The following is a 26571-nucleotide window of genomic DNA, read 5'->3' as shown; positions in this document are numbered from 1 at the left end:
GTAGCTCCTAGTTGTTCAAAGGAGATGATTTTGTTCAGTCAAAGTCTCTGGAGCACCGAGCTTATGTAAATCATCCTGGAGGTCTAGAGGATTCAAATCGGACCCAACCAGCTGGGGGCTTCCTGTCTAGAAGTGGGGGTGGGGTGGGAACCCTAAACCCAATTATGTTCCTGGACACTGTCCCAGGGGAAGAATCAAGGTTCCCTTGACCAGTGTCAGACCCCGTTGTGGGGGAGCAGGAAGTAATGCCAGGGTGGGGGGCATCCAGGCAGCATGGAAGCCTGGCCAGCCGGCTGGCGGGGTTGGGGCTGGGCCGGGCTTCGGGGGGCTGTGGGCAGAGTGGGGAGCACAGGCAGGAGCAGGTGAGGAGCCACTGGCAGAGGAGGGATGGACACGGTGGAGGGACGCTGGGACACTGCGTGGCTTTCTGTACTTTGGCCCCACGTGGGATCGTGGGATCATGGGATCGTGGGATCGGCTCTCTCCTCGGTGCCCACCCGCCTCGCTGGCTCCCTTCCTCATATCACCCACACCCCAAATCCCTCTCCTGTCACTGCCATTTGTCGGCCAGCCACCCTCCGGCCTGCCTCCCCGAGCTCTGGCCTCCCCTCCCACTGGACATTTCTTCATGCGGGATGATTATCATAAAGGTGTTCAGGGCGCAGGGTGGCTCAGTGGGTGAAGCGTCTGCCTTTGACTCAGGTCATGATCCCGGCCGGGGTCCCGGGATCGAGTCCCCATCCGGGAGCCTGCTTCTCCCTCTGCCTGCCACTCGCTCCTCCTGCTTGTGTGCTCTCTCTGATTCTCTCTCTCTCTCTTCCTCTGACAAATAAATAAATAAAATCTTAAAAACCAAACCAAACCAAAAAGGTGCTCAACGGCGGCAGAATAAACCACATTACAGATCTCCAGGCTGGCAAAGACCGGGAAGCCCACCCACAGCACCCTGGGGCCTGGGCTCAGTCTCCACCACTTCCAGTGGGTGCCCTTCTGCACTTAACCTCTCTCAAGCCTTCAGGTCCCCCTCTGTGAGATGTGAAGAACAGGACCCAGGTCCCAGGGCTGTCAGCGCAGGGCCTGACAGAGACAATTCTGGAGGGGGAGAGGAAGGGTGAAACCCTAACTTTTGTAAAAAGGCAGGTCTTGAACATAATTAAAGCTAGCTGAAAAAAATAAATAATAAATAAAGCTAGTGGAGTGTTTGAACACCAAGTGGCCAAATGTTAGACAAAGTGGGTCATTCCTAAAAAGCAAGTATTTATGATTAAGGTCTGTGTGGGCAAAAGCCTCCTTCTGGGCCATTCCGCTTACCTGTGTGGGGGGTGCCCAGGCACTGCCCTTCCCCAGGGGACCTTGGGTCACGTATCTTCGAGGTGGGGGGAGCGCAGAAAAGGAGACTGTCCACCAGCAGGGCAGCAAAGGCCACCGTATGCCCCTCCCATATGGTTCCTGGGGGCTCAGCGTGCTCCAGGTTGGCGGAGTGGGCTGCGGCCAGGCCTCCCCTCTGCCTGGGGAGGCGGGGGGGGGGTGAGGGCAGGGGCAGGTGTGGGGGTGCTGGCAGGTGGCTGTTCTCCCGTGGGGCTCAAGGTCGGTATCCTTAGGCTGACGCAGGGCGGAGGCAGGAATGGCTCCTCCGTGGCCCACAGGGGGTTTGGTCTGGATGAACAACGTGGGGGAGGGAAGGCTCACTCCTGTAACTGCATTCAGAACTTTAACTCTGGTTTCTGGATCCTGAGAACCAGGAGGGCCGTCTTATTCCAAGAGCAGCTTGGTTTGAAAATCTATGAAGGTGAAATCTCAAGGAGACATTTGGCTTCACGTTCTGTCTCGCATTTCCGTTTCTGTTGCTTCTTCAATATTTCCCTGCATGCTTTCCAGAACTGAGCAACAGACAATTTATGAACGTTAGAGAACACAACACAATTCACGAAACTGAGTAAAACAGCTTTAAGTAAAACAAATTCTTTAAATGGGACTTCCCCCCCCAAAACTGCTTTCTATGTATTAAAAAAAACCCCCCAAACCATAAAAACTCGTAAAAAGAGGTTCAAAGAGATAATCTTGCAGGCTTTAAATATGTAACTGATTCAGATATGTGCAAATTCAAACTCCTCATTCCAAGTCCTTCATATACTCCCCCCGCCCACATCTCCAGAATCTTCTTTATTGCTGTGAAAGGCATCTTCTTCCTCCTCCCATTCAGCAGGGCTCACATCTTTCCTCTGCTGCAATACCCCTCTCAACTCCAATTGGCTCTGGAGTGTGCGACTGGGCCCACGAACCGGGCCTCAGCAGTGGGTGCCAGCCAGGGCCAGGGTTCAGGCCGCCCACAGAGCCACCGTGGAGCCTCACCTGCAGTTCTGTCCCCCTCCCCTTTGCAAATGCCACACGGCTGCTTCCTGGCTGGCTAGCTGCCCAGGGCCTCGTCCCTCGCCCTGGACTCCCTGCCTTGGCTCAGACAAGGGGCCACCAGGGCCCCTAGGGGCTCCCCTGAGGCCACCAGTGGACCCGTCCCCGCCAAAACTGCCCCCTGAGTCTTTCAGTAGAAGGCCTCAGGCACCATTTGAACTCACTGGGAGGATCAGCCACCTGTCAGCAGGAATTTTATCTCACTTACTGGAATGATGGACTGTTTAATATCCCTGTTGCTGAATGTACAAAAAGCCTTTTAAACCAACCGTAGATCCATTCCTGCTAAGAAAAAAGATTTTTGGGGGGCGGTGTTGGGATTTTTATTCTTATCCCAGTTGTACATGAATATAGTTTAGACTGTCGAGTAGATCTGTAGGGTTTGTTACAACAAAACAAAAGCAGCAGTTCCCTGTCTTCTCCCTGCATTTTCCCACATCCGAGGCAACCACTTCTCTATGTTGATACTTCTTCACTTCTTCACTTCTCTATCGTGAGCTCTATCTGCTGACACAGTCTATGGCTCTTCTGTTCTCGGGGTCTGGAGCGGTGTGTGTATAACGAACCATCCCCAAACTACCTTACACGTTTACCTGATCACAAATCTGCAGTCTGGGCAGGGCTTGGAGGGGACAGTTTGTGTCTGATCTACGGGGCTTCCGTGGTGGTGGCCGGAGGGGGCCTGGGGGAGCCACTTCCAAGATAAACTGGCTCGTTCCCCTGAGGGCTTCTCCACAGAGCTGCTTGAGCTTCCTCACAACGAGGCCGCTGGGTTCCAAGAGACGGGGAGTGGAAGCTGCCAGCTGGAGGCCTGGGCCTCGACCCTGGGTGTCACTCCTGCCACATTTCTGCATATTAGCAGCCATTGAGCCTGTCCAGGTTTAAGGGGAAGGTGCACAGACTCGGTTTGTATTTATCTGTTTATTTAGCAGCTTCGCTGAGGTATAATTCACAAATAGGAATTGTACATACCCGGGAAGTACAACTTGATGTGCTGACATATGTACATATGGCGAAATGATCACCACAATCAAGCGGGTTAACATATCTATCACCTCAGGGTGACCGTTTTCTTTTTGTGGCGAGAACACTCAAGAGCTACCCGCTTGGCGGCTTTCAAGTCCACGACACGGTATTGTTAACTCCACGGCCACTGTACACGAGAGTCCCCAGAACGTGTCCATCTTACAACTGAAGCTGTGTACATGTCCCCACCTTGCTCCCTGCCCTGGCCTGGAGACCAGCTCTCTCCGCTGCTTTCATGAGTCCGATCACTGGAGGGCCCGGCCACGAGCGAGCACATGCGCTGTCTCCCGCCGGGCTCCCTTCACCTGGCAGGACGTCCCCCAGCTTCACCCGTGTTGCCACACCGGCAGGGTCGTGTCACCGTGCGTATGTACCATCCCTTCCCCGGCTGCCGGCACTTGGGCTGTTTCTCGGCCTCGGCCTCGTGAAGACGGCTGCTCGCCCCGTGCAGTCCCAACCCTCCGCACGCCGCGCCTCGTGCTCTCACCTCCCAGCAGCGGCATCTGAGGCTCTCTTGTCCCCAGGAGTCCGACTCTGGCCTTGCTGTCCCCAGCCCTCCTCTGCTCTGTCCTTTGCACCCCCCACCCCGGGGCGCTCTCCCCGCCGCCTCTGTCGGGGGCCCACCCTTGCCGGGGACTCCAGCACCTGCCCGCGCCTGCTCTGTCCCAACATCTTGGATCTGTTCCCTCTCAGGCCTTCATCTCACCTGGATTGTCACGGCCCCTCCAACCTGGACTCCTGCTTCCTGCCGTGTGGCCCGTCAGTGCCCTGTGCTCGCAGCGGCCGCAGTGGTGGCCTCGCCTCCTGGGACCTGCTCCCCGTCCTCTTGTCCATCCCTCCCAACTGCCAGGGACCCCAAGAGCTTCCATTCTGCTCCCTGATGGGCCAGGGCTGGGCAGCCGCCCCATTCTTTCCTGGGGTCTCTCTGACTGCAGCGGGGAGAGGCTGTCAGTCTCTCTCCAGGAGGGTGGGCTGCAAGATACAGAAGATACACGCTTCCAGAAGGTCACCATGGAGGAAGTGACCTGCACCAGGAGGAAATGAAGCAGAAAGGGCACAGGGCCACCCCCGGTGACCCGGAGGCCTGGTGCCTCCCTGCCCCCCAAGGCGGCCTTCTCACCCTCCGGTATTCTCTCCGGCCTTCCTGCCAGCTCCCTTCCTCCCAGAGCCACTTCATACTGGGTTTCTCTCCTTTGAAATCAAAAGACAGGAGTCCCCCTGGGGCCTCAGGACCCTTCTCGGGCTCCTCTTTCCACCTCTTTCTCATCTTCCTGATTCCAGATTTTCAGTCCTGAGCCTTCCCAGGCTTTTAACCTGGGCTGAGTGCTGAGGACCCCCCCGCCCAGAGCCCCACTCTCCCCTGCGCTTCAGGACCTAGGATGCCCAGGCCCCCGCCCACTCCTGTTGCTGCACCCAGACCCTCCACCCCTGCCCAGTCTCTGTCCTGAGGCCCCTCGGGGCCTGTCCTCAGCATGAAGCCTGGGGACGATGGCCTGCACCCTCATCTGTTCTGCCCCAGCAAGGAAAGTCCTCCTCACGCCAGCCCCCGGCTCTCCTGGCTCCCTCCGCACCTGTGCTCTGGCTTCCCGCCCCCTCTGCGGCCCACACAGCCCCGGGCCTCAGGGCCCGGCCTGCACAGAGCCATCAGGCTGCCCCCTGGGCTCTGCCCCGCGCCACCTCCCTCTGGGCCTTCACCTTCCCGCCATCACCACTCCCCCTCTGGACAGCGGCCTAGAGCACAGAGCATCGCGGGCTCCCCCTGTTAAACAAAGGAGTGAAGGAGCAGCCCTGGTTAGAAACCGTGAGTTCTCTGGCCAGCTCAGGGTCCACGCGATCTACTGTTCCAGCATCTTCTTGCGTGAGCTCTCGGCACTCTCTGATCCTGGCGACCTCGTGGTGAGGCAAATACCTTGGAGCCTCAGTTCCTTCACCCCCGAGGGGCCGGTGCATCATCTTCTGGCCACTGTCCCTTCAGGGCTGGGAATACACTCTCTAGCCCTGGAGCTAAGCTAGAGCCTCGTCGTGCCGTGACGTCGTTTGCATCTACGGTTCCCTCTGCCGTGGTGATCTGCGGTGGCCCCTTGAGGAAGGCAGAGCCCCGCTCTGGGCCCTGGGCTTGTCTGTACCGGTGTGCAGCGGCTCTGGAGCGGCCGGAGGGATGTCTTCCTTTATGATGAGGTTTTGTGTCTCGTCTTCCTTTTGTCATAGCTCCATCACGTGGGGACACAGGAGGGGCTGGCTCCCTCAGGGGACCTCCGTCAAAGCCAGGTGTGCTGGGACAGGGGATGAAGACGGACCCGGCTACCTTGGGGAGAGTGCTGGGCCGCCTCCTTTGGGCCTACCGGTGGCGGGGTGCAGTGGAGGGCAGGTGCCTGATTCCTGGTCCTGGCTGGGCAGGCTTGCTGTCTCCTTGGCCAGAAGCCTGCCTCCTCTCTGGGTGCAGTTTCTGATGATGCAGGGGTGGGCTGGGGTTGCCATGGCCCCCATGGCTCTAGGGTGCATCAGGGTGAGACCCACCTCTGCCATCCAAGCAAGTCCTTGCTGACCGAGCTGGCTATGCCTCACCAGGGCTCAGGGGGCGCTGGGGCAGTAAGGACAGGGGTCCGGGCTGAGTCCATGCTGCTCAAGAGGGAGCCCAGGTGCTCTGACATGTGGCCTCCCTGACAGGTGTCACTCCCCAGGGGCCCCTGCTCTGCCCTCAGCTCCCAGGCTCTGAGGGAGGCTGTCAGGGGACAGCACCAGGACAGGACAGGGCTGCTCCTCCTCAGAGGGTAGGAAGTTGAGGGGACGGAGTCAGGGTTGGGATGTCTTGCCCTTGGGCTCTGTTGGGCTGCCTAGGACAGGAAACACCCAGAAATCTCATCCAAATATCAAACCACCAGACCCTCTCACCTCTTCTTCCCTTCAGATCCTTGGTTGCAGGAGGAGGCTGTGGGGACGGAACGGGGGGTGTGGGGGTGGTGGCCTCAGGGACATCCTGAGGGTGGTGAGACGGACATTGGAAGGCTGGCTGAGGCGCTGGAGGAGGAGAAAGTAGCTGAAGGCAGGACGGTGGCGCGTCCTCCATTCCCCTCCCACACCCAGCTGGGGCCCGGCAGAGGACGAGCCCTGGCCTGTCGGTGGTGGACAAAGGCAGCCACACCATCGGTCCTCTGGTCCCCGAGAGGCCCTCCTACAAGGTACCGTATTGGATTTTTCTTTGAAGAGAATTCATTGCAACCAGATCCAATGGGCTCGTTAGTGCTGACGCCTAAGGAAATAGCACGGTGGACCCAAGGCCGGGGTCACCATGGTTTTCACCCTAGTTTCACCCACAGTTTGACCTGTGGCTCCCTAGTTAGGAGGGGAAGGAGTGCAGGCTGTGGTCAGGCCAGCTGGGGAGAAGGCACGACCCAGCGGCCTTCCATCTTGGTCCCGGTCCCCAGGATGGTGCAATCGGTGGGTGCTCAGGATGATGCAGGGCGGGTGACTAGACCAGGCCAGGGCCCCCAGGCACCTTGGTTGGGAAGGCCAGTTTGAGGGCCCTCCTCTTCTCTGCAGGCCTAGGTCCCCTCTGCCCCTCTGCTCCCTCAGGGCTGCCAGTGGAGGTGCGAAGGCTGGCACTGGAGGTGCGAAGGTACCAGCTCGAACCACGGGGTGTGGACAGGGCTACTCAGAGCCCCGGCCCAGGACCTAGGGGAGGGAGAGTCACAGGACCCATGGCCCCCCTCCTGAGGCTAGCAGGCAGGCAAGAAATGGTGCAGTGGGGGCAGACACAGTCACTTGAGGAGGGCGATGGGTGAGCTTGCTGTCTTGCATACTAATTATGTTTCTAATCAGCCAGAATGAGGCACCGGCCTCAATCTGACATGTGGCCAGCTCTGTGAATCATCCTGGAACTGACAGAGAGGTTCCGGAGGGTGGTGACCCCAGCTCAGCTGTGAGGGGTTGGAGCCTGAGCCGGGTCCCTCGTCCTGGGTCCTGGGGCACCCTGCTGCCCTGGCCTCCCAGTGGTGCCCCACACGCCAAACAGTAATTCACACTTGATTTTATTCCATGACACTGATTTGCTGAAAATCCCCCGGTTTCCTGGGCAGGGGAAGGCAGTGGGCGGCCTGGCTGAAGTGGGGCTGGCCTCCCAGGAGGACCGGGTCCTGTCCCGTTCCGGTCAAGCACTGGCCAGGCCTCAGCCTTCCATCCAGCCCCACTCTCTCCTCTCCAGTCTATTTAAAAACTGAGCTGCAAAAATAAAATAGAATGAAGAAATAAAAACAAAACCCTGAGTTGTTAAAAACCAAATTAAAAATCCCCTTTGGTGTCAAAAGGTCCTATCCCTAAAAGCCAGTGGGTGGGGTGGGTGTGGGGGTGGGTGTGGCTGGCCGGGGGGCTTCAGTCCAGCTGGCCACTGTCAGCACGTTCCTCGTGGTGCTGTAGGCCCAGGAGGCCCTCGGTGCCCGGCCGCTTCAGGATGGCGCTGTACTTGAGGGCCGTGGTCTCCGCCTGCAGTACCACCTCCACCAGGCTGAAGATGGTGACAACCTGCAGCAGAGCAGAGCCCGGCATGGTGACACGAGTGGGCCGTGAGGGGCCAGTCCTGCCCAGCCCTGCCACCCACCCTAGTTGGGCCCTGGGACCACTTGCCCTGTTTGCCTGTCGTCAGCTGCGCCTGCTCGGGAGCTGAGGCCCTGGGGCTCCGGTGAGAAGTAAAATGGGCCAGTCACCACAGTGTGCGCTGTCTGGTGCTGTGAGTGCCCGGGGTCAGGGAGCAAGGAACTGGGGTGTGGGGCTGGCCTTCAGAGCATGCCATAGGTGAACACCATTAGATACAAGATCTTGGGTAGGAGGATCCACAGTTTTCCTTAGATTCTTAAAAGGACCCCAAAAGTTAAAACCCTGCTTTAGAGGGATAGGCAGTGCCCCCCACCGCCCACCGTTCCTCCCACAGTGGGTGTCCCCAGGGCAGGGAAGGCAGTACAGGAAAGCTCTGGCCCAAAGGAGGTGATGGGGGTGAGCTGTGCTGGTCTCCTCATGTGGAATCTGAAATCCCACAGGGGAACCTAAATGCTGGGGCATACACTGGGTGGGGAGCAGGAGGGACAGCAGGGGAGGCGTGGCAACTGCGCCCCAGGAGGCAAGAGGAGGGCTCACGAAGAACTGGGGTGGACAGGCACACAGTGGTACTCTGGAAAAGCTGCCCCACCCCCGGCTTCTGACCTGCCGCACTGGCTCCTGCTCCATGTCCTCAGGCTCCCAGACAAGTGTGAGCTCCGGCTTCTTACCCACCCTCTGGAAGTGGTGGGACCGCAGGGGCAGTGCCTGGGGGGACACACATCTGTATCTCAGGTTGTAAGCTCTGGATGCCACCTTCTAACCTTTGACCCTGCAGCCCACCCCCAACCCCCTGCTTGGAGGCCGCGTCCCCCACCACCGCCTGTGCCCACACCCAGCAGCTGGCTGCTGACCTCTAATTAGGGACCATCCCACCCTTGCCTCTTGTCTCTGGCCGGCTGCAGGGAGGCCTTGCCAGGCCGTCCTCCGTTGAGGCAGCACCCGAGGGTGACCAAGTGCTAAGGGGCAGGGGCTCATCAGGGACAAGGTGGACCAGGCAGCTAAGGGTAGAGGGGGGCTGACCCCTGCGGGCACGGGGTTTGCTAGCACAGGCTGAGGGCTGGGTTGTCTGCAGACCTAGACCTGAACTTCTGTCCTGCTCAGAATTCCAGGACTAGAGCCCTGACGGATTCCAGCTGGACCCCAGTCTGTCTCTCCTGCTTTACCCCACTGCCTTAATGCCATGCTCGGTCCACTCTGGGTGGGGGCTCTGCATTCCCCCAAGTGTTCTGGATGTCAGGGAATCCAAAGCCAGGGTCAGGGGCCAGGTGCTGACCTGCTAACCACAAGGTCATCTGAAATAGGTCCTTCAGATGGCATTAGCATAGGCATCACGTACCCTTGGAAAGAACCCCAAATAAATAGCCACACAGGGCAAGACCCGAGGCAAGGGCTGGTCTTTTCCTTCTCTTCAGGGGACACAGTTTCCAGAGTGGCCAAGGACCATCCTCCCTGATCTTTCCTTTCTGCACTTTCCTCTAAAACCATCCCCCAAAACTTGCATACTCTACCGTCCGGCACTGGGTAGGGAGGGGCCCGTTCCCTCAAGCCTGACCCTTGGCCTGGATCCCTCACCTCAGGCAGGTGTGGCCAGTGGTCCCAGCATGGCCCATCAGGTGGGCTTGGAGCTGGGTGGTGGCAGGAAGCAAGGTCTGGGACCGCATACCCTCTGCCACCACATGGCCGGTGTCACCCCCAAGGCTTGTATTCTCCAGTGCCGGCGAGGACAGCAAGGACCCTGGCCCGTGCTGCCATCCTCCATGCCTGTGTGTCTGCCAAGGGCTGTCCCTGGGCCAGGCTCCCCCACATGCCAGGCAAATATGGAGGAGACCTCAGCAGAGGGATGGGGCACATGCAGGTGAAAACAGAGTGTGCAGTGGACACAGCCCGATGTCTGTGAGGGGAGGGGGGCCTTTGCCCCGAAGCCACAAGGTCCCCGGTAATCGCATCACAGTAGATGCACTTCAGCACCCAGAGTTGGCCTTTGCCCGCCCGCAGGTCCCTGACCCTGGCCCGGGGGGGCCTGTGGGTACTCACGTTACAGTAGATACGCTTCTGCACCCCGTAGCGCAGCACCAGCACATCGAAGGCTTGGTTCAGGACGCCGAGCACCATGGCTTCTGACTCCAGGGGGCCACTTTCCTGCAAGGCAGGGCTCCAGCCAAGGCTTGGCCATGGGGCATGGGGATGTGGCATCACCCCCGGGCCCAGCCCAGCTGCCGAAGGCCCCTAAGCTCCTTAAGAGCTCCTTGTGAGCAGGTGCCCAGGAGGGGACGTGGGGTGGAGGAAGGGGAGGGGGCACCGGGCTGGTGGCCTCACCTTAACCAGGATGGCAAAGAAGAGGCCGGTGCTGAGCTCCTGGACGCGCTTGGACGCCATGCGGCGGTCATTGCAGTGGTCAGCCTGCTTTTGCAGGGTGTCGGGCTCCATGTCTGGCAGCTCCCTGTAGCCTGGGAAGAGGGTGCTGGTGGGGCTGCTGGCAGGGTGCTGTCTGTATGCCAGCCATGGCTGGGTGACAGGCAGCACAGTGCTCCCTGCCAGGCAAGGTGGGGCCTGGGCGCCCATGCAGAGCCAGAGCCTCCTGGGGCCCGGCTCCGAGGGCTGGGAAGGTGGGCAGCCACTGTTAGGGCCGCCTTGAGCCCCGGCTTTTGTACAGGACTTTCAGTGAGCTCTCCTGGGGCTGATGCCTAGCAGACTCACAGGGGGAGTGTTTCTGGGCCCCAGCTCCCCTGCTGCTCCCTGGCTACCTCTTGGGGCCTCTACAGCCATGCAGTGTGGCCTCTGGCTGCTAGGTACCCTGCTCTGGGGCTGGGCGGCCCTTAGGTGGGCACAGGTCGGTGTTACCCGCCTGTGCGCTGCCTCTTACCAAGCGCGGCGGCCAGGAGGCGGTGCACCAGGACGTCAGCGAAACGGCGGATGGGAGAGGTGAAGTGGGTGTAGAGCGGCACGTTGAGGGCGTAGTGCCGGAACTGTGCCTGGTCCTGCAGCACCCCCGAGCAGAAGTACAGTGCCATCTGCGGGGACAGAGGACGGAGTCTTACAACCTGGCCAGGCTGGGTCAGGGCTGGGTTTGCGCTGCCAGGCTGTCACACTCAGGGCCTCGTGACGGGCTGTTCTGGAGTGGACTGACCTGCCAGGCTGCAGGACGCCAGGGGCCATTCTCTCTAAGGGGATCCATGGGGCTGCCGTGGGGCTGTGCAGAGCCACGGGGTGTCCATGCCCCTCTCCCGCTGAGGACAGAAGTGGGCCTTGCCCTGGGTTGTGCAGACCCCTCGTGGTGATGGCACGGAGAACAGGCCGGAGAGCACTGCAAGGGGCCCACCTCGCCTCTGGGGGGACCAGAGGGTGCTGGGAACCTCAACATGCTAGACTGCTTCCTCCCTCAGAGCCCTGTAGGATGGGCCACCCCAGCCCTCGCAGCCAGCCGGCCAGGTGCCAAAGTCTGATGGCAGCTGGGGAGGACGAGCTGCTGCTGCACCGCCAGCAATAAGAAGGGAGCGGTTCGGTCTGCTCCACGGGGTGGGGATGGGGCAGCTACTCCAGAATGGGAGGAGAGGAGGCCAGGGCCGGGCCGGGCAAGGGGCTGCAGACCAGCTGTGGAGGCACAAGCAGAAGCTGGGGTGGCTCTGCCTGGACACGGAGCCTGCCACCACCACACGACCAGAATGGCAAGTAGGACGGAAGGCCTGGGATGCCTGTTACCCGCCTATAGTGAAATGGGCAGTGGGCACCGGGCTCTTCCTCTGGGGCCCAGGCCGAATCTTTGGTTGTGACCGACCTCACGCCCTCCGGCTCTGATCCCTGTCCTGCGGAAGCCTGTGCTGGCACCCCAGCACCTCTGGGCCCCCCAGAGGCAACCCCGTGCCAGCCAAGGAAGGGGGAGGTTTGCCAGCCGCCAGCCTCAGCCCTCCTTGTCCCTGACAAGCTGTCCTGGCACCAAGACTCAGAGGTCCGAGTCTAAGAGGCCCTCCTGCAGCGGAGGAGTGATGACCTGGGTCACTAAGAGAGGCCAAATTTCTCGAGGGGCCCAACAAATGGCTCCGGGCCACCATGGTTCGGGCTGTCTGGGGGGGCTCAGCCACAGTCCCTGCAGCTGCTTGTCCTGTGGTCCCCAAGCTCTCAGGGCAGGGAATCAAGAATGCTGCAAGGAGCAAGTGAACAGGTTCCTGATCGAGGGCCAAGGTCACACCCTTGTGCGTTCACTCGCTTGCTCCCTTGCTCTCTGCTCACACCCACCCGCTCGTGTGCTCAGCCAAATGGACAGCCAGCTCCAGTTACTGTGGAATCCAGGGCACAGCTGGCAATGAGCCGCTCAGCTCCCCGAGTCCACCTCCCTTCCAGTTCCTGCTGGGGCCTGGTTTACATCGGGGGCAAGTCACGGGGGGAGGTGGGAGCAGCCGCCACTCCAAGCCATGTCTGGGCGTCATTCTCAGTGGCAGGGCCACTTCCCCAGATGGGCTGGGCTGAGGAACCCAGAGGCCCTGGTCCCAACCTTGTCTGGGAAGGTATCTCTGGGCAGGGTGGGCAGGGTGGGGGAGAGGGGCTTTCCTATTTCAGCAGCTTACTCAGGACTCTGGTGTTCATGCTGCTGCTGCTGCTGCCTTGTTCCCTGTCCCTGTCCCGGTTCTCAGGAGGCACCGCCGGCACTCTGGAACCCCTTGCCATCAGTTTCCCACACAAAGGCCAGCCTTGAAGGTCACTCACTGGCAGGAAAGGCCAGAAGTCCACTCCTTCAGGCTCTGGTTGACACAGAAGAGGAAGGATCCTTTCCACAGAGCTCCAGGGCTAGTTTGACCTTGGAGGTGGATGCCTTCCAGAGGCTGGGGGCAGTGAACGGGGGTCCAAGTGGCCCTGCATGGCAGTCAACAGGCAGTTCTGGGACCAGAGGCTACTGCATCTCCGAGTAGCTAGGGGACAGAGTGACCTCGAGTCTCTTGGCCACAGGCACACCTTCCTCTGTGTGGTGTGCTTTAAAGGTGTGTGTGGGGGCAGGCACTTGTGACTGGGGACAGGGTAAAAGTGGCCAGACCCAAAAGGGCCCTGATGACTCCATTCTGGGCAGAATATATGACTGTTGGGAAATAAATCAGCTGTGGCCAGCTGAGGTGACCTGGTTCTCGTGAACAGATTGAATCTGCAGAGTGACTGAGCCCCTGAAAAATGGTTTGTCACTGTCCCCTGGCCAGAACGGGGCCCAGAGCTGCCCCATTAGCATCTGCAGCTCCTGCTGACCCGACAGACGGGTGGGGTGGCTCCTTCCCAAGATGCTTAAGCCTGCAGGGGCCAAAGCTCAGGCTCAGAGGGCTGAGACATGCTGCTAGGAGCAGGTTCACTGTCTGCCTCCCAGGCTGCCAGCCCATCACACTGTGTGCGGACACAGGCCCACGGCCCGACTCCTCTTCTCCCAGCTGCCAGAGGGAGACTTCTCTGCCTGGGGTCCAGAGGGCACAGTGGGGGCTGCGCCTTCTCCTCTGGATAGGCTGCTGTGGGGGACAATCTCTCCCCTCCGGGGTGTCCACTCAACTGAGTGCTGACCAGCCCCCATTCCTTCGCCAAGCCGGTCTGGTCTGCGGGGCCTGAGCATCGAAGGCTTGGTGTATGCCCCTTCCCTGCCTTCAGCGAGGAGACGGAGCCCCAGAGGCCAGGCGGTGAGGGGGCAGCAGGGCTCAAATAGGGCCCTTTAACGGCCCCTGGAAGCCATCCTTGGGCAGGTGAGGGAGGCAAGTCTCAGGAGCCCAGGGCTCACCTGTCGGAGGTAACACGTGGGGCTGTCCTCCCCACTCCTCCCCTTAGGTCCTCTGTGTGTGGTGATCACGGACTCCCCTGGGAGAAGGGGGAGGTTGGGGGCTTGGCCCCTCCTTACCTGCATGGGCCGAGAGCACATGTTGGTGAGCACCTCCTTCCGGGCCAGTGAGTACTTGTCATCTCCAAATGTTTCGGTCAGACTTTTCTAGAAGCAAGCCCATGTGATATGAAGTCAAGCTTGGGGACCTCTGGGGCCCCTGTCACCCTCTGACCATCTGAGACCTGGGGAAGAAGGGGCTCAACCCTGCTCAGATGGCCATGGTGGAGCGCAGGGGCCAGCAGCTCCAGTCCGTGTCCCACACTGGGCCGTGGCTCTGAGGTCAGTCCTTCCACGTACGAGACATGGATAGAGACACTGGTTTCCAGTTGTCTGACCTAAGGCATCTCTCTGCCCACCCCAGGCTTAAAAGCACAGATGGGAACAGCCTCCCTTCCATGGGATCAAAGCTAAGGCCTGAGCCCCATAGGGCTTAGTTCCAGGCAGGGAGCACTTGACACCACTTACCATATAAAACATTCTCTGGCTTCCAGTCATCTCAGCCCCCTACTGAAAGTTTCTGGGCCCAAGCCCAGCCCATCCCTGGCCATGGGATCCCTGCCCACAGATGAGCATTGAGTGGCTTCCCTTGGCCTGGTCCTGGTGGGGAGCATGGCCCATGGCCTGGGCTTCTGTGACTTAGAGGCCTCCCCTCAGGGCCTCCCCCTCCCCTGCACTCCCCACACTCACATTGAGGGCCCCGGCAGAGCTGAAGTCCATGGGCAGCCCCATCTGGTCACAGAATTCCATGAGGTCGTTGAGCATCTTGGTCTGGGGTGGGGGGTGCCGGCGCAGCAGGGCACGCTCAGGGAAGGTGCGGTGTGTCTTGTGGGCCACTGCCATGTTGGCCAGGAGCATGAACTCCTCCACGAGCCTGCAGTGGGGACAATCAGCAGGGGCCAGGGGCCACCGGCCCTTTCCCAGACTAGCTGCAGGCTGGCCCTCTTGGGCTCTTCGGTCTCAGCCTGGAGACGCCCTCCTGCCACCCAGTCTCATCCCCACTCCCTTGTGCCCCCCTTGGAGCTAACCAGTCAGCACCACTCTTCTCTTCTGATGTGTGAGCTTGTGCACCACCTCCCCCATGAGACTAGGGGGATGGCATCTGTCTTATCCTCACCATGGCCCCTGTGCTTGGCACCCCAGCACCCTGCCTGACAAAGAGAAGGTGCTCAACAAAGCTGTCTGCTGAATGACTAGCCTCCCGGGATGCTTGGGGGTGTCCTCCGCTGTAAGGAAACAAGAGGCCCAGGCCGCCATGAGAACTCCGAGCGCTTCCTGGGGGTGTGTAGAAGGCCGTAGAAGGTGCTCAGCAGACCCAGGACTCCCTGCTCCCCGGGAGGAGAGAAGGGTTTCTAAGGATGACTAGGAGAGTCACGGACAGCAAGAGGACGTACATATCCTGGGGGACAAGGCCAACGTGCCGTCGAGGTGTTCAAATCCCAGAGAGTTAACCTCTTAGGATTTAACACTTGACTCTTGCTGCACTTGAGTGTAATTCAAATCAACAGGTATGAGCAGATATGGTTCCAGGTGAAGAGACGAAGGCACAAAGGACCCAGGGAGAGGAGCGGGGGCTGAGGGCGGATGAAGATGAGAGCCAGGATCGAGGAGTCAGGCCGAGTGGGAAGCTGGGTCACACAGGCCTGAGGCTGGCGCCCCCACCCCTCAAATGTGGGGCAGGAGGCCACGTGCTGCTTCCCTCACCCAGGGCTCTGCTGGCAGGGTGAGTCACACACATGCACAAGAGCTGAAGCCCCTGGAAAGGGGGCTTGGGCACACTGCTGCCGTCGTGGCCTGGGTACCCTGTGTGGGGGCTGGCTTCTCCCCTGCTTTCATCCTGGATCCCAAGCTGCATGACAAGCCTGTGCTTCTCCCATGGATGCAGAATAGGTCAGGGCCTAAGCTCTGGTAGCCCTGCTGGCCAGCAGCGGAGGCCTGAGATGAACTTCCTCTTCCTGGAAGTGTGGGTAATGCCTCAGGGTTAGCCTCGTCACCTTGCCAAGCTCTTGGAAGGGAAAGCAGCCCGGGATGAGGGCAGAGAATGAGCATGAGCTTACAGCCCCTCTGCCCCCCAGACTGGGCCTGCCACGGAAGAATTGTGGCTCTGGTCCTGAGAACACATCTGTCTCCCAGAAGGCCTCCCTACCAGGAAGAAGGGCTGTGGAAATGGTCCTCTGGTGGTGGCATGATCAGAGGGACCGGGGCCAGGTCTGGCGCTTTGGGACAGGTCTAGCTCGAGCCTTACTCATAGCCCCTCCTCTGTGAGGATGACTCTGGACTGGCCTACTGGATATACTGGGCCAGGGGTATAGTTTGGGCGTCAGGCTGCAAGGTCAGGTGTCAGCTGGCCCTTGCACCATGCAGGAAACCCTAGGTGTGGAATGAAGAGTTTCTTTATCCTCTCCTGTGCACTCGTAGTCAGTTAAGTGACCATTCTGCTTCCCCGTGCCCCCAGCCTGTCCTCGTGCACGACACTTCCTGCTGAAAGACCTCTGGGCTCAGGCACCTGAACCCGACCACCATTTCCTAAGTGGAGGTCTGAATCCTGGCTCCATGTTCCTGCTGTAGGCAACCAGGATGACTCCGGGACCTTTCTTGATCCTCCTTTTTCTCAAACGTAGAACAGGGTAGTAGCACCTGCTCCACAAACGGGTTGTGACAACCAGTGGGAATATCACACGCTTTCAGGGCAGACCCTGTGCCTGGCACATTGTTGGCGTCAGGACACAGGATGTACTTTCCCCCTCTCCCCACTGTCCATGCCAAACGGCCAGCCCGGGGTCCCTCCAAGGCGCCCTGTGAGTTTCACCCCTGTCATTTATCTCCTCTTACTTGCCTTTCCCTTGCCTTCCCCGAAGGCCCAGGCTGAAGGCTGCCCCGTCACCCCCTTGGGTACTTACTGCCAACCAGCCACCTGGCAACAAGAACCAAGTTGTTGGGCAGCCCTGGTGGTGCAGTGGTTTAGCACCGCCTGCAGCCCAGGGCGTGATCCTGGAGACCCTGGATCGAGTCCCACATCAGGCTCTCTGCATGGAGCCTGCTTCTCCTTCTGCCTGTGTCTCTGCCTCTCTCTCTCTGTCTCTATGAATAAATAAATAAAATTCTTAAAAAAAAAAAAAAAGAACCAGGCTGTTGTACGGTCACCTGTGTCACAGCCTAGCACTGTTGGACTCTTCATACTTGGTTTCCCAACTTAGATTTTACCGACCCAAGAGGAGTCTCCGTTCCTGCTCAGTAAGTGTCTGATTTGATTTACTGTCTGTTCTGGGCCAGATACTAGAGGCTGTCATCCCCTGAATGCTTCAGACGCGTACCTTTGTCCCTCTGTTCACTCAGCGAACATTACTGTGTGTCAGGTGCCTCTAGACCTGTCTCCCCACGCAGCCTGAGAATGCTTGTGGGCAGGGCGCTCGAGGTCTGCTCCTTGGAGCCCCGCACTCTCCAGCGCACACTCGGGTGGGGAGGGTACCCCTGGATAACCTTGGGGCTGACCCTGGGCTGTGTTTTGCCAGTATGGCCAGCAGGGGGCAGCATGGCCCCACAGCAGCGCTGTGGTCAGGCTGCAGGCTGAGGAGTGCTGGGCAGGGTACAGGGGCGGTGGGCGGTGGGGTTCTAGCCTGTCGCCCCAACCCGATTCCCACCCCTGGGGTCACAGGAACTGAATGCGTGGGGGCTTCCGCAGGTGGCGTGCTCCTGCTCCCAGCTCCTGCAGGAGCTCTCCTGCCTCATCTCTCAGGTTCTCATGTAAGGTCGAGAATAGGAAGGAAGGGATAGGGAAGGTGGGGCCGATGGCCAGAGCCCCAGGCGGTGACAACAGACCCAATCAAGCCGCTTCTGCATTACTTGTCCTCCCTGGGCCCCCAGTATAGTCCCATGAGCTGCCTGTAGCCGGTGGCAGAAAAACGAGTGTACTCCTGTTAACCTTGAGAAGAGTCTGGCAAAGCTTGAGATGCAGAGGCTGACCTTGGACAGGTCCCTTGGTGCCTCCTGGGGGCTCCGCGGCTCAGTCCCTCCCTCACGACAGGGGGCAGGAGCCTGAGAGGGCAGCCCGTGCAACTTTCTCCCTGACACTTTGCTGGTATCAAGCATTCACCCCAGAAAAACATCAATGTCACCAAACTGGGAGGTGGCGTAGCAGTAAGCCCGACTCCCCGGGTGCTGCCACGGCTCATTAGTGTTCCGGGATAGCTGCAGGACCGTTTCCCCACAACCTGTCCTTAAAATCCTTCTTATACCGGCAGGTGGGAGCGGGAGGGGCAGAGAGAGCACGCAAACTGTGAGCCACGGCAGTCGGGTCCTGGGGGGCTGTGGGGGGCCCGGCGCAGCTGCGGAGGAGGGTCCCCCGGGGAAGCGAGGGAACAGGAAGGCCAGATTCCACGGAGTTCAGGATTCAAAGACAGGGCCAGGCACCACGGAGGGAGAAGCGGGCTGGCCGGGACTGGGTGGGGCAGGGGGGTGTCCTCGCTCTCATCTCATCGGAGCCCAGCCAAGGCCCCCTTTACCCGACTCAACAGGTCACCCTGTGGGTCAGTTCCATGAACTGGCCAGCAGGGGGCCCCCAGCATCTTTCTTCCACAGGACCTGGGACGTGGCAGGAGCAGCCTAGAACCTAGGAACTGGTGGGCAGGAAGGAGCCCTAGTTTATAAACTGTAGTCCTGTGGCCCAAGGGCCAGGGGTCTCTGGGCTCCCATTCAGGGGTTTTCTCCTTAGCCAGAGGGGCTGAAGGCTTGCCCTCCTCGGGGCACAGGGCAATTAGAAGAGGAGCCTCAACAGCTGGCTTGTCTTCACCCAATCTCCCTCCCCTGCTGGGGGCCAGTGCTGCATGCACAGGTCCAGCAGCCAGACCTCAGATGACACCTGAAGCTGTTTTGGGTGCTTAGGATGAGCCCCTGAGAACAAACGCCACACACCAGAGTCGGGGAGGTGGGGATGGAGGCTTGCATGTTGCCCTGGCCTCAGACCCTGCTCCCAGATCTGGGTACCTGTCCTGGTTGTAACCCACCTCCTCCTCCTGCTACAGCACAGCACAGGCATGAGATCACTCAGCCCCACTCGGAGGGTGGTGGGGAGGGGGCTGGCAGTGAGCAACTGTCTGACAACTGCTCTAATGGACGCTCAGGCATGGCCACCAGCCAAGATCACCTTCCAGAACGGCAAGCCAAGCCTTTGGATATGGGGCCTCGGTCCCAGTGCTGGCATCTGCTGAGCATTTGCAGCCCAGTGCCACTGGGGGCCCGCAACTCTGGAGGTCTTGGGGTGGGGTGGGGGTGTCTGTGGCATACAGGTGCACAGCCAGCCGGGGGCCATGCCAGGATGCATGCTCGTCAGCACTCATTCTCCACATCCCACCTACCTAGGCTCTGGGTTTCCAGGTGCTAGGACATGGGCGTGGGGGGCAGGTGAGAGGCCTCTCATCCCGGGGAGGAGCTGAGCAAGCCTAGAACTGTTGAAGTCCCTCACCGGCTATGGCAGATGGTGGGAAAAGGCCAAGAGCAACCTCCTCAAAAGTATACACATTGTCACACGGCAAAGACGACTTTGGTCCAGAATGCTGTTTCCCAAAGTGTGTTAGTTACTTAAAGAAAAAGTATATTTAGATATATGAAATGCTGGGGGATGAATTTATCTGGTGTTTTTATTACAGGACATTCTTTTGCCTTTAAGAGGCTAATATGCATCAAGACAAGAAGTTCCCGGATGTAGCATTTGCTGCTCATTGATGATTGAATTTGTGTCGCAGCTGAAGGATGATGTCTGGGAAAAGACACTCTACCTGGCAGGGGTCAGACAGTGGCTAAACGAGAAATGGGCTAAAACATCTGCCCTTTCAGAGGAAGGCTGCCCATTCTCGACCATCAAAGGAACTGGCCTGAGTTCTCTGCTTGTCTGCGAGACTGTGGCTCTGTCTTGCTCATTAGGGGCCCGGGGGGTGTCTGCAGCCAAGGAGCCCCTCAGGTGGGGTAGGGGAGCGAGGTGTCCTAGGTGCGGTGCCTGCTTTTCCCTGTTCCTGCTACTTTCTACCACGTGTCCTGATTCCTTCCTTGTTCGCACAGGCCAAGCCATGCGGAGAGGAGAGGCTAGCGGTCACAGTTCAGTCACTCGCCAGCTGTGTGATTTCAGATACATTTTGAAACCTCTCTGAATCTCAACTGATAGACTTGCAAGATGGAGGCACAGTATATACAAGCGCTCGGCCTTCGTGAAATATTATACTATTATTACGCACACCGGGAATGTGACTGACTGGGCGCCCCGACCCCAGGATTTGGGCTGAGCACATGGCAGGATTCCTGGAGGCTCCTGCTCTCCCTCCTGCCCCAACGCCACCACCTTGGTCAGGCCTCCAGCCCTGACCAACTGCCTCCTTACTTCTCGTCTCGCCGTGCTGTTTACTTCCTTACGCCCAGAGTGGGGCATTCTTCCTCGAAGGCAAACCTGGTCATGTCCCTCTCCTGCCTGAAGTGCTTCAGCGGCCACCACCATCCTTGGAACTGGCCACCCCCATCCTTTGGACGGTCCATCTCCTTGGTAAAATGAGGTTTAGCAGGCTTTTTGTCACGTGCCTGGAATCACTTCTCCCTCTCCCCGACCCCAGCCCTCACAATCTAGACACGCTGACTTCTCGTGGCTCTTCCCTGCTGCCGCCTCACTGCACTGCTGCTCTCTTAGCTGATATGCTGGCCCCCTGGCCTCTCTTCTTCCTCCAGGGAGGCAGCATGAGGGGCGACCCCTCCGTGCGTCCTGGGCAGCCCACCCGAGCGTTTTGTTCATGCTGCTGTGATTGCCCTGATCATCGCTGAATCTCCCCTCCCCATCCCAGTGCTGTCTACCTTGGTCCCAGCACAAGGCTGGAGGATGCCCCGAGCTGGCACAGTGCAGATGCTCCAGAAATTAGTGCAGGTTCCCAGGATGGGCACAGTCAGGATCTGGGGGGCTGGGTCCCTGCCAGCGTGCCCTGTTCTGCTTAGGCGTACAGCCCTCGTGCATACACATCTGACCCCTAACACCTGCTGCCAGGAGTCGTCGACAACTTAAAGCCCTGCCTAAGGAAAGAGCTTGACTGAGCCCATTCCTGAACTAGGTGCAAGAGAAGCAACAACCCTCCTGGCTTCCCCCTGGTCTGAGGGGGAGCACCCTCCACTTACAAGACCTGTGGCATTGCTCTTTATTGCCAGCCCAGGGTAGTAAGCCTCCTCAGCTAGAGCCATTTGTTGGGTTCTTTGTTCTCTTACTTGTCCTCATGTCTTTTTTGAGCTGCTGCTGTGGCCTAATTCTGCCCCATGTGCGACGAGAGAGGGAGAGACACTCATGGGGTGCCGGTGACAGGCGTCACGCTAGGAGGAACCCGGACGTGAAGCCCCTGAGAGTCTCCCGCAGCCCTGGAAGGGGTTTCTATCCATTTCTGTGCGAGGGGAGCGTATGGTACAAAAAGGAAAGGTGTCTGGCTCCGGGTCCCACAGCCAATTGACGACAGGCCTGTGTGACCTCGAGGCCCCACTGCCACCAGAAAGCCTTGTGGGCAGATCAGTTCCAAGAGGTGGCAAGGAGGAGGGAAATACTTTACACGGGAGGGATGAACAAGTACAAGTGTGGTGGCAAACCGAATCTAGATAACCAGGAACCAAGGGCAGAGGGAGGAGGGCTGTGCTGCGGGCGCCGGCCGGCACCAGTGCTTCTCTGGGGAGCGGGGAAAGGCTGCCAGACCAGGGGTGGGACCGAAAAAGAACACGACGAAGGGCATGCGGGGCCCAGAGGCCAAGCATGGTTCGGATGAATGTGGAGAGATGGATGGTTTGTGAGAAGCAGCCGGAGGCAGCAAGAAAGAGAGGTCAAGGCAGAGTCCAAGATACACACATGAGGCGAAGCTCTGGGAGGGGGCAACACTGGCCCCTGGCACCGAGGGGCCAGAGGAACGGAGTTTGGAGGCTGGCGGGGCAGCGTGCCAGGGGGACCAAGGTCAGGGAGAAGCTGCCCAGGGTGTACCCTGCCCCACGTGGGGAAGATGGGGAGGCTGCGGGCGGGATGGGGGGCCTGGGTTTAGCAAGCAGGAGCCAGGTGCCAGAGCCCTGGGGCTGGGGCGGCTGGTGCAGGAAACCAAAGCCAGGGCGAGGAGGGCCTCTGTGATGCTTCCTGATGGCTGTTCTAAGGATCTGAAAGGTTGCTCTGCATGCGTTTCTGGAGGCAAAGGAGCTGATGGTGAGGCAGCACCTGAGGGTGGGTATGTGACCAGCCTGCATCCGACGGGAGGGGCTGTCCAGGGAAGAAGTCAGATGTCCCCTTGGAGCTGGGAGCTCTCAGGAGGGGACTCAGGGCCATGTGGTTTGCCTCGTGAAGAGGAGCAGGCTTGTCCTCACCACCCTCTGCTTGAGGAGGGCCCTGGGGAGGGCCCGGAACAGTATCGGTCCTGCAGGAAGGGGCGGGCTGCTTCCTCCTGGCAGCCTGGCGCTCCGGCCAGGAGACAAAGGCCACAGCCAGGCAGGGGAGGGAGGGGCGGGAGCCCACATTCCCCAGCCCCTTGTCCCAGGCTGTCCTTGCGCTCAGGGAGGGCATCTGGTCACCAGCAGCCCCGGAACACAACAGGCCCCTGTGTGAAGAGCAGCTGGGTAACCTCGGGGCACTGGCACCAGGACGCTGTCCCCGAAACTGTCTTTTCAAGTCCACTGGGCAGAGGAGAGAAGAGAAAGGCCCACTCCCATCAGGTTGACGAAGACAAGGCCCTGGGACAGGGTGGCATGGGGGTGGGCGGGTGGGGCTGTTGGTCTCTGGAAGGCAGCAGCGGCAGGCATGCTCCAGACCCAAAGTCGGTGCGGGGCTGACCACAGCTCAGCTGGCTGCCCTCCCTCCCTCCCTCAGCACTCGGCTGATCTAGATGAGTGCAGGGAGGCTGGCGCCGGCAGCAGGATCTCTCTGGCCCAACTGCCCAGACCCCAACAGCCCTTGCCCTTGGGCTCCTGGCTCCTCTGCACTTACCCTCTCAACCCTGCCCACCCAGAGCAGCGGGGCCTCCAAGGATGTTCCATCTCCAGATTCATTTTACCAGCTAAACCAGAGGAGAAACTCGCCCCACCCCTTCCATACCCAGAACGCTCAGAAAGTGGCTTTGGAAAGGACTGGGGTGCCGGGCAGCCAGGGCACAGTGGCATGGCTGTGACCCAACCCTGAGAATGCATCCATTTTCAAAGACCAAAAGCAAGTGAGAGCCTCTTTTGCCCTCAGCCACCGGGGTCCTTGTCACAGCTCTGTGGGAATGTCATGCAGATGGAATCAGGCCGCTCACTGGGACTGTTCAATTAGCACTGGGTGAAAACTGCTAACTCGGAAATTTGATAAGAACTGCTCCCAGCCAGTTTTGAATCAGTTCTGCTCAGGACCAGACTCCCCTGCAGGGGCACAGCCTCACCGCAGGCCTGGGAGCCCTGGGGCTTGGCCCTGGCCTTGGGCCGCTCGCTCATGAGCCCTGAGCACTGAGCATGGAGTGTGGCCCCTTCTAAGCCTGAGCAGTGGTGGGGGGTGGGGGCGGCCACCCTCGCAGAGGACCTGCTGCCCTGGGAATCGGGGCGGGATGGGAATGATGGTTGGCTGGAGTTGAGGGGAAGCCGCCGGGGACGGGAAGCTTCAAGAGATCTTTGTTGCGGTTCTCGCCTAGGCCAGGCCGGGGTGGGGCCGGTGGCCTGGGAGCTGGAAAGTGGAGGCCGAGGGAGAGAGAGACCGAGAGAAAGAGCGCACTGCAAGCAGAGCTGGCCGGGGTGAGGGTGGGGGGCACAGGCAGGCGGATCGATGGGCGACCACCCACAGCCGGCCCGGCACCCCGCGGCCAGCAGCCAAGTGGAGGGTGCTGGGGCCGTGGGGCTGAGCACACGTCACAGCTCGGGCCTCTCGCTGACCCCTCTCCTCCTGGGCTTGCTGCAACCTGCGGAGTGTTTTGGACATTCCCACGAAACCACAGGGAAATGAATGGGGCCTAGTTCACAGGCATGGAAAAGCCCAGAGGAGAAGGCCTCTGGAGCCAGACATAACAGGCCCTGCGGGTGAGGCCGGAGCCAGGTTTCCTCTTCTGTGAGGCTGAATCCACTCCAGGGCCTTTCTATAGGTTCAGCGGGTGGGGCCCAGCTGCAGCGAGGCACGTTTCAGCCGCTTGTTTTTCTAGCTCCAAAGGAAGTCTCAAGAGGCTAGGCGTCCGGAGCGTGGGCCCTCGGGCCTTGCCAAAGGGGGGCCCAGTGGCTGCGGTAGGGAGGGGATGGGGGTTTGCTGGGGAGCTGGGCTGACAGGCAGAAAGCCCTTTGTCAGCGTAAAGCTAGCTGAGAAGCCGAGCTCCCTTCCCGAGGTTCAGGACTCTGCTCGAGGAGGCACAAGGCCGGTGCTCATGGCACAAAACTCCCCCTAAGCAGAACCAGGTGGCAGTGTGTGCCTGTGGCCTCGCAGAGCCCGGTAATTAGGGCTTGCTGGCTGCGCTGTGGTGTGGACGCACATGCCTTTCTCCACTTCTAGCAGCTGTCCAACTGGAATTAGAACCGCTGACCAGAGGAGGTGGGGCCAGGAGGCACGGCCACCTTCAGGAGCCATCGCTGTGACCCCTCAACAGCTTTGCTGTCCTTTTCAGACTCCCTGGCCTGGGGGACACTTTCATGCCTCAGCCCAAAACTATGAGGCCTGGCTCCATAGCCCTGGACAAGGGGCAGAGCTTGGTAAGGCTAGTAGGGGGCCAGCTTGGTCATCACTGACAATGGGAGAGATTAATTTTGATTTTAAAGTCAGACTTTGACCACAGAGATATTTGGGAGAGAAGAGTATTCCAGAATGTACAGGTGTCCCCCCTCTCACGTCCCCCCCCCCCCCCCCCCCCCCCACGGCAACAGACGATTAGCTAAGAGAGGATGAGACACGTGTTCCTGGGAACTCAAGCTACTTTGCTTTTGCAAGTTACTACATCCTTTTCTCACCTCTCCAAAGACACTCTTGTCCTCTCTGCTGCTGGGGAGCAGCTCCCCTTGAGCAGGGCATCAAGGCTGGAAGGAAGAACAAACAACTGCTGGTCTCAACCTGGGCTTTCCACACACCAGAGTGTGGTGGGGCTGTGGTCTGTGGACTGTGGTCTTTTTGTCTCCAATGTCTCCTCTACTCCCAACCAAGTGGAGGAGAGGGTTTTCTGGAATGAGCAAAAGGGAATCTGAGTCTTAAGGTAAGCACTGCTTCCTTGGTCACAAAGAGGGAATCTGTGTTCCAATGTCCCCATGCACTCTAGCCATCAAGACCTGTAGATGCTAGTGGCTACCTGGGTGGGCTCAGCCCTGGGGGAGGCCTTGTGGTTGGTGCAGTGTGCTGCTCACAGGCTGCCCCCGCCCCAATCCACTGAGCCCCGGTCATGCCAACCCCATGTATGTACCTCGCCCTAAGCCACGGGGAGGAGAGGGACAGGCAGAAAGCACTGGCACGGGGCCGTGGTCAGGGCCATCTGGGCTGTGAAACCGCTCTGGGGCACTGCTGAGGACATGGCAGGACAGAGCTTCAGTCTCTGAAAAGGCCCCTGTGGGGTGGGCTCCTCATCACCTAGACACATTATTTATGCCTTTGTTTATGAACAAGGGACATGTGGGTGCCACCAGCTTCCTCAAAGACAATACATCTTGTAAAATCTTTCAGACCCAAGAGTCTAGACCTGAGGGTCATCCTGGAGCTGGAACTTCGAGTCCTTAATGCTTGAGGCTGCTGGGGAGGGGGCAGGGCCACTGCTCCGAGGGTCCTCTGCCCAATCCAGCCCAGATGGGGGCCAAGGACTTGATGATGCCTCTTACCTCTGAGCTGCCACAAATCCTATGCTCTGCTAGCATGGCCTTGTGCTGGCTTCTGCAATCCCCCCCCCCCCCCCCCCCCCGCCCCAGCTCCTCACTCATGCCTGTCCCACACCAACCTCTCTGTGGCTGGTTCTTTACCTTAATCCCAGGGCCTAGGGAAGTATCTCGTATACACTAGGTACTCTCCAAATATATGTTTTTATCTGCAATTGTCTACTTTGTCTATGCAAGATCAATACCTCTATTTCCACAGCACTTTATGCTGTTTTCACAAGTCTTAGACTCCTCACTCTTCACATGAGCAAGGGGAGGCTCAGAGAGACTGGGTGACCCCTCTGAGCTCACAGACCAAGGACACAGACGTCCCGTCCACTGCTTTTTCCTCAGGTCATCTTGTGTAGCCTGCCCAAAGCTCCCTGAGGACTGGGCAGCAGGGTTTCCTGAGCGATGCCTGACCGAGGGCTCTGCTACAGTATTAGGGCCCCATAGAGCGCCTGCCCCGAGGCCACACTGGTACTGGGGTACAGGCCGCCGTGGTAGACTGCAACATCACTACAGTCCTTCTTCCCAACTGTCAAGGGCACCTCCTCCCTTCAGCAAGGGTTGCAGCAGCCACAGAGCCAAGGTCATTCATCTCAGCGACCTCAGAGGGACGGAGACTTTCCCAAGGACTGCTCCCTGCCCCGTGTCTGAATCTGGCCACACCGGGCAGGCAAACACATAAGGCCACCTACAGGCCTGGCTGGGCCGGGATACTTCTATAATCTTGGAAGTCTTATTTGCAGCCCTGGCTTAGCCTCTGCCTCTTTTCTGCTCAGGAATCAGAATTACCTGTATATCAGCACTTCCCCAAGGAAATGCTTCCTCTCATCTCTGTTGGGGCTCAGGCCCCCTCTGCGTCATCTCAGTGTTAC

The 26571-nt window shown here is 59.3% G+C and overlaps 1 protein-coding gene across 11 annotated transcripts in view; it reads right to left on the bottom strand.

The window, feature by feature from the left end:
- Positions 1 to 3315: 3315 nt before the first annotated feature.
- Positions 3316 to 26571, bottom strand: part of DIS3L2 (DIS3 like 3'-5' exoribonuclease 2) — a 346373-nt gene continuing 323117 nt past the window's right edge. For 5 of the 11 annotated variants that reach the window (XM_038574182.1, XM_038574183.1, XM_038574184.1 and 2 more), the window contains 8 exons: positions 24806 to 24871; positions 14555 to 14738; positions 13886 to 13972; positions 10889 to 11036; positions 10342 to 10472; positions 10060 to 10164; positions 8629 to 8730; positions 3316 to 7953 (listed from right to left, as the gene is read on the bottom strand). In XM_038574182.1, the coding sequence (XP_038430110.1) occupies positions 7804 to 7953; positions 8629 to 8730; positions 10060 to 10164; positions 10342 to 10472; positions 10889 to 11036; positions 13886 to 13972; positions 14555 to 14738; positions 24806 to 24871 (973 nt within the window). In that variant the 3' untranslated portion in view covers positions 3316 to 7803. The other 6 variants (XR_005378821.1, XR_005378822.1, XM_038574186.1 and 3 more) reach the window with 6 other exon arrangements.

The sequence above is a fragment of the Canis lupus genome, chromosome 25, assembly GCF_011100685.1.
Source record: "Canis lupus familiaris isolate Mischka breed German Shepherd chromosome 25, alternate assembly UU_Cfam_GSD_1.0, whole genome shotgun sequence".
Classification (NCBI taxonomy): domain Eukaryota; kingdom Metazoa; phylum Chordata; class Mammalia; order Carnivora; family Canidae; genus Canis; species Canis lupus.
This window is presented reverse-complemented; position numbering and strand designations above follow the sequence as displayed.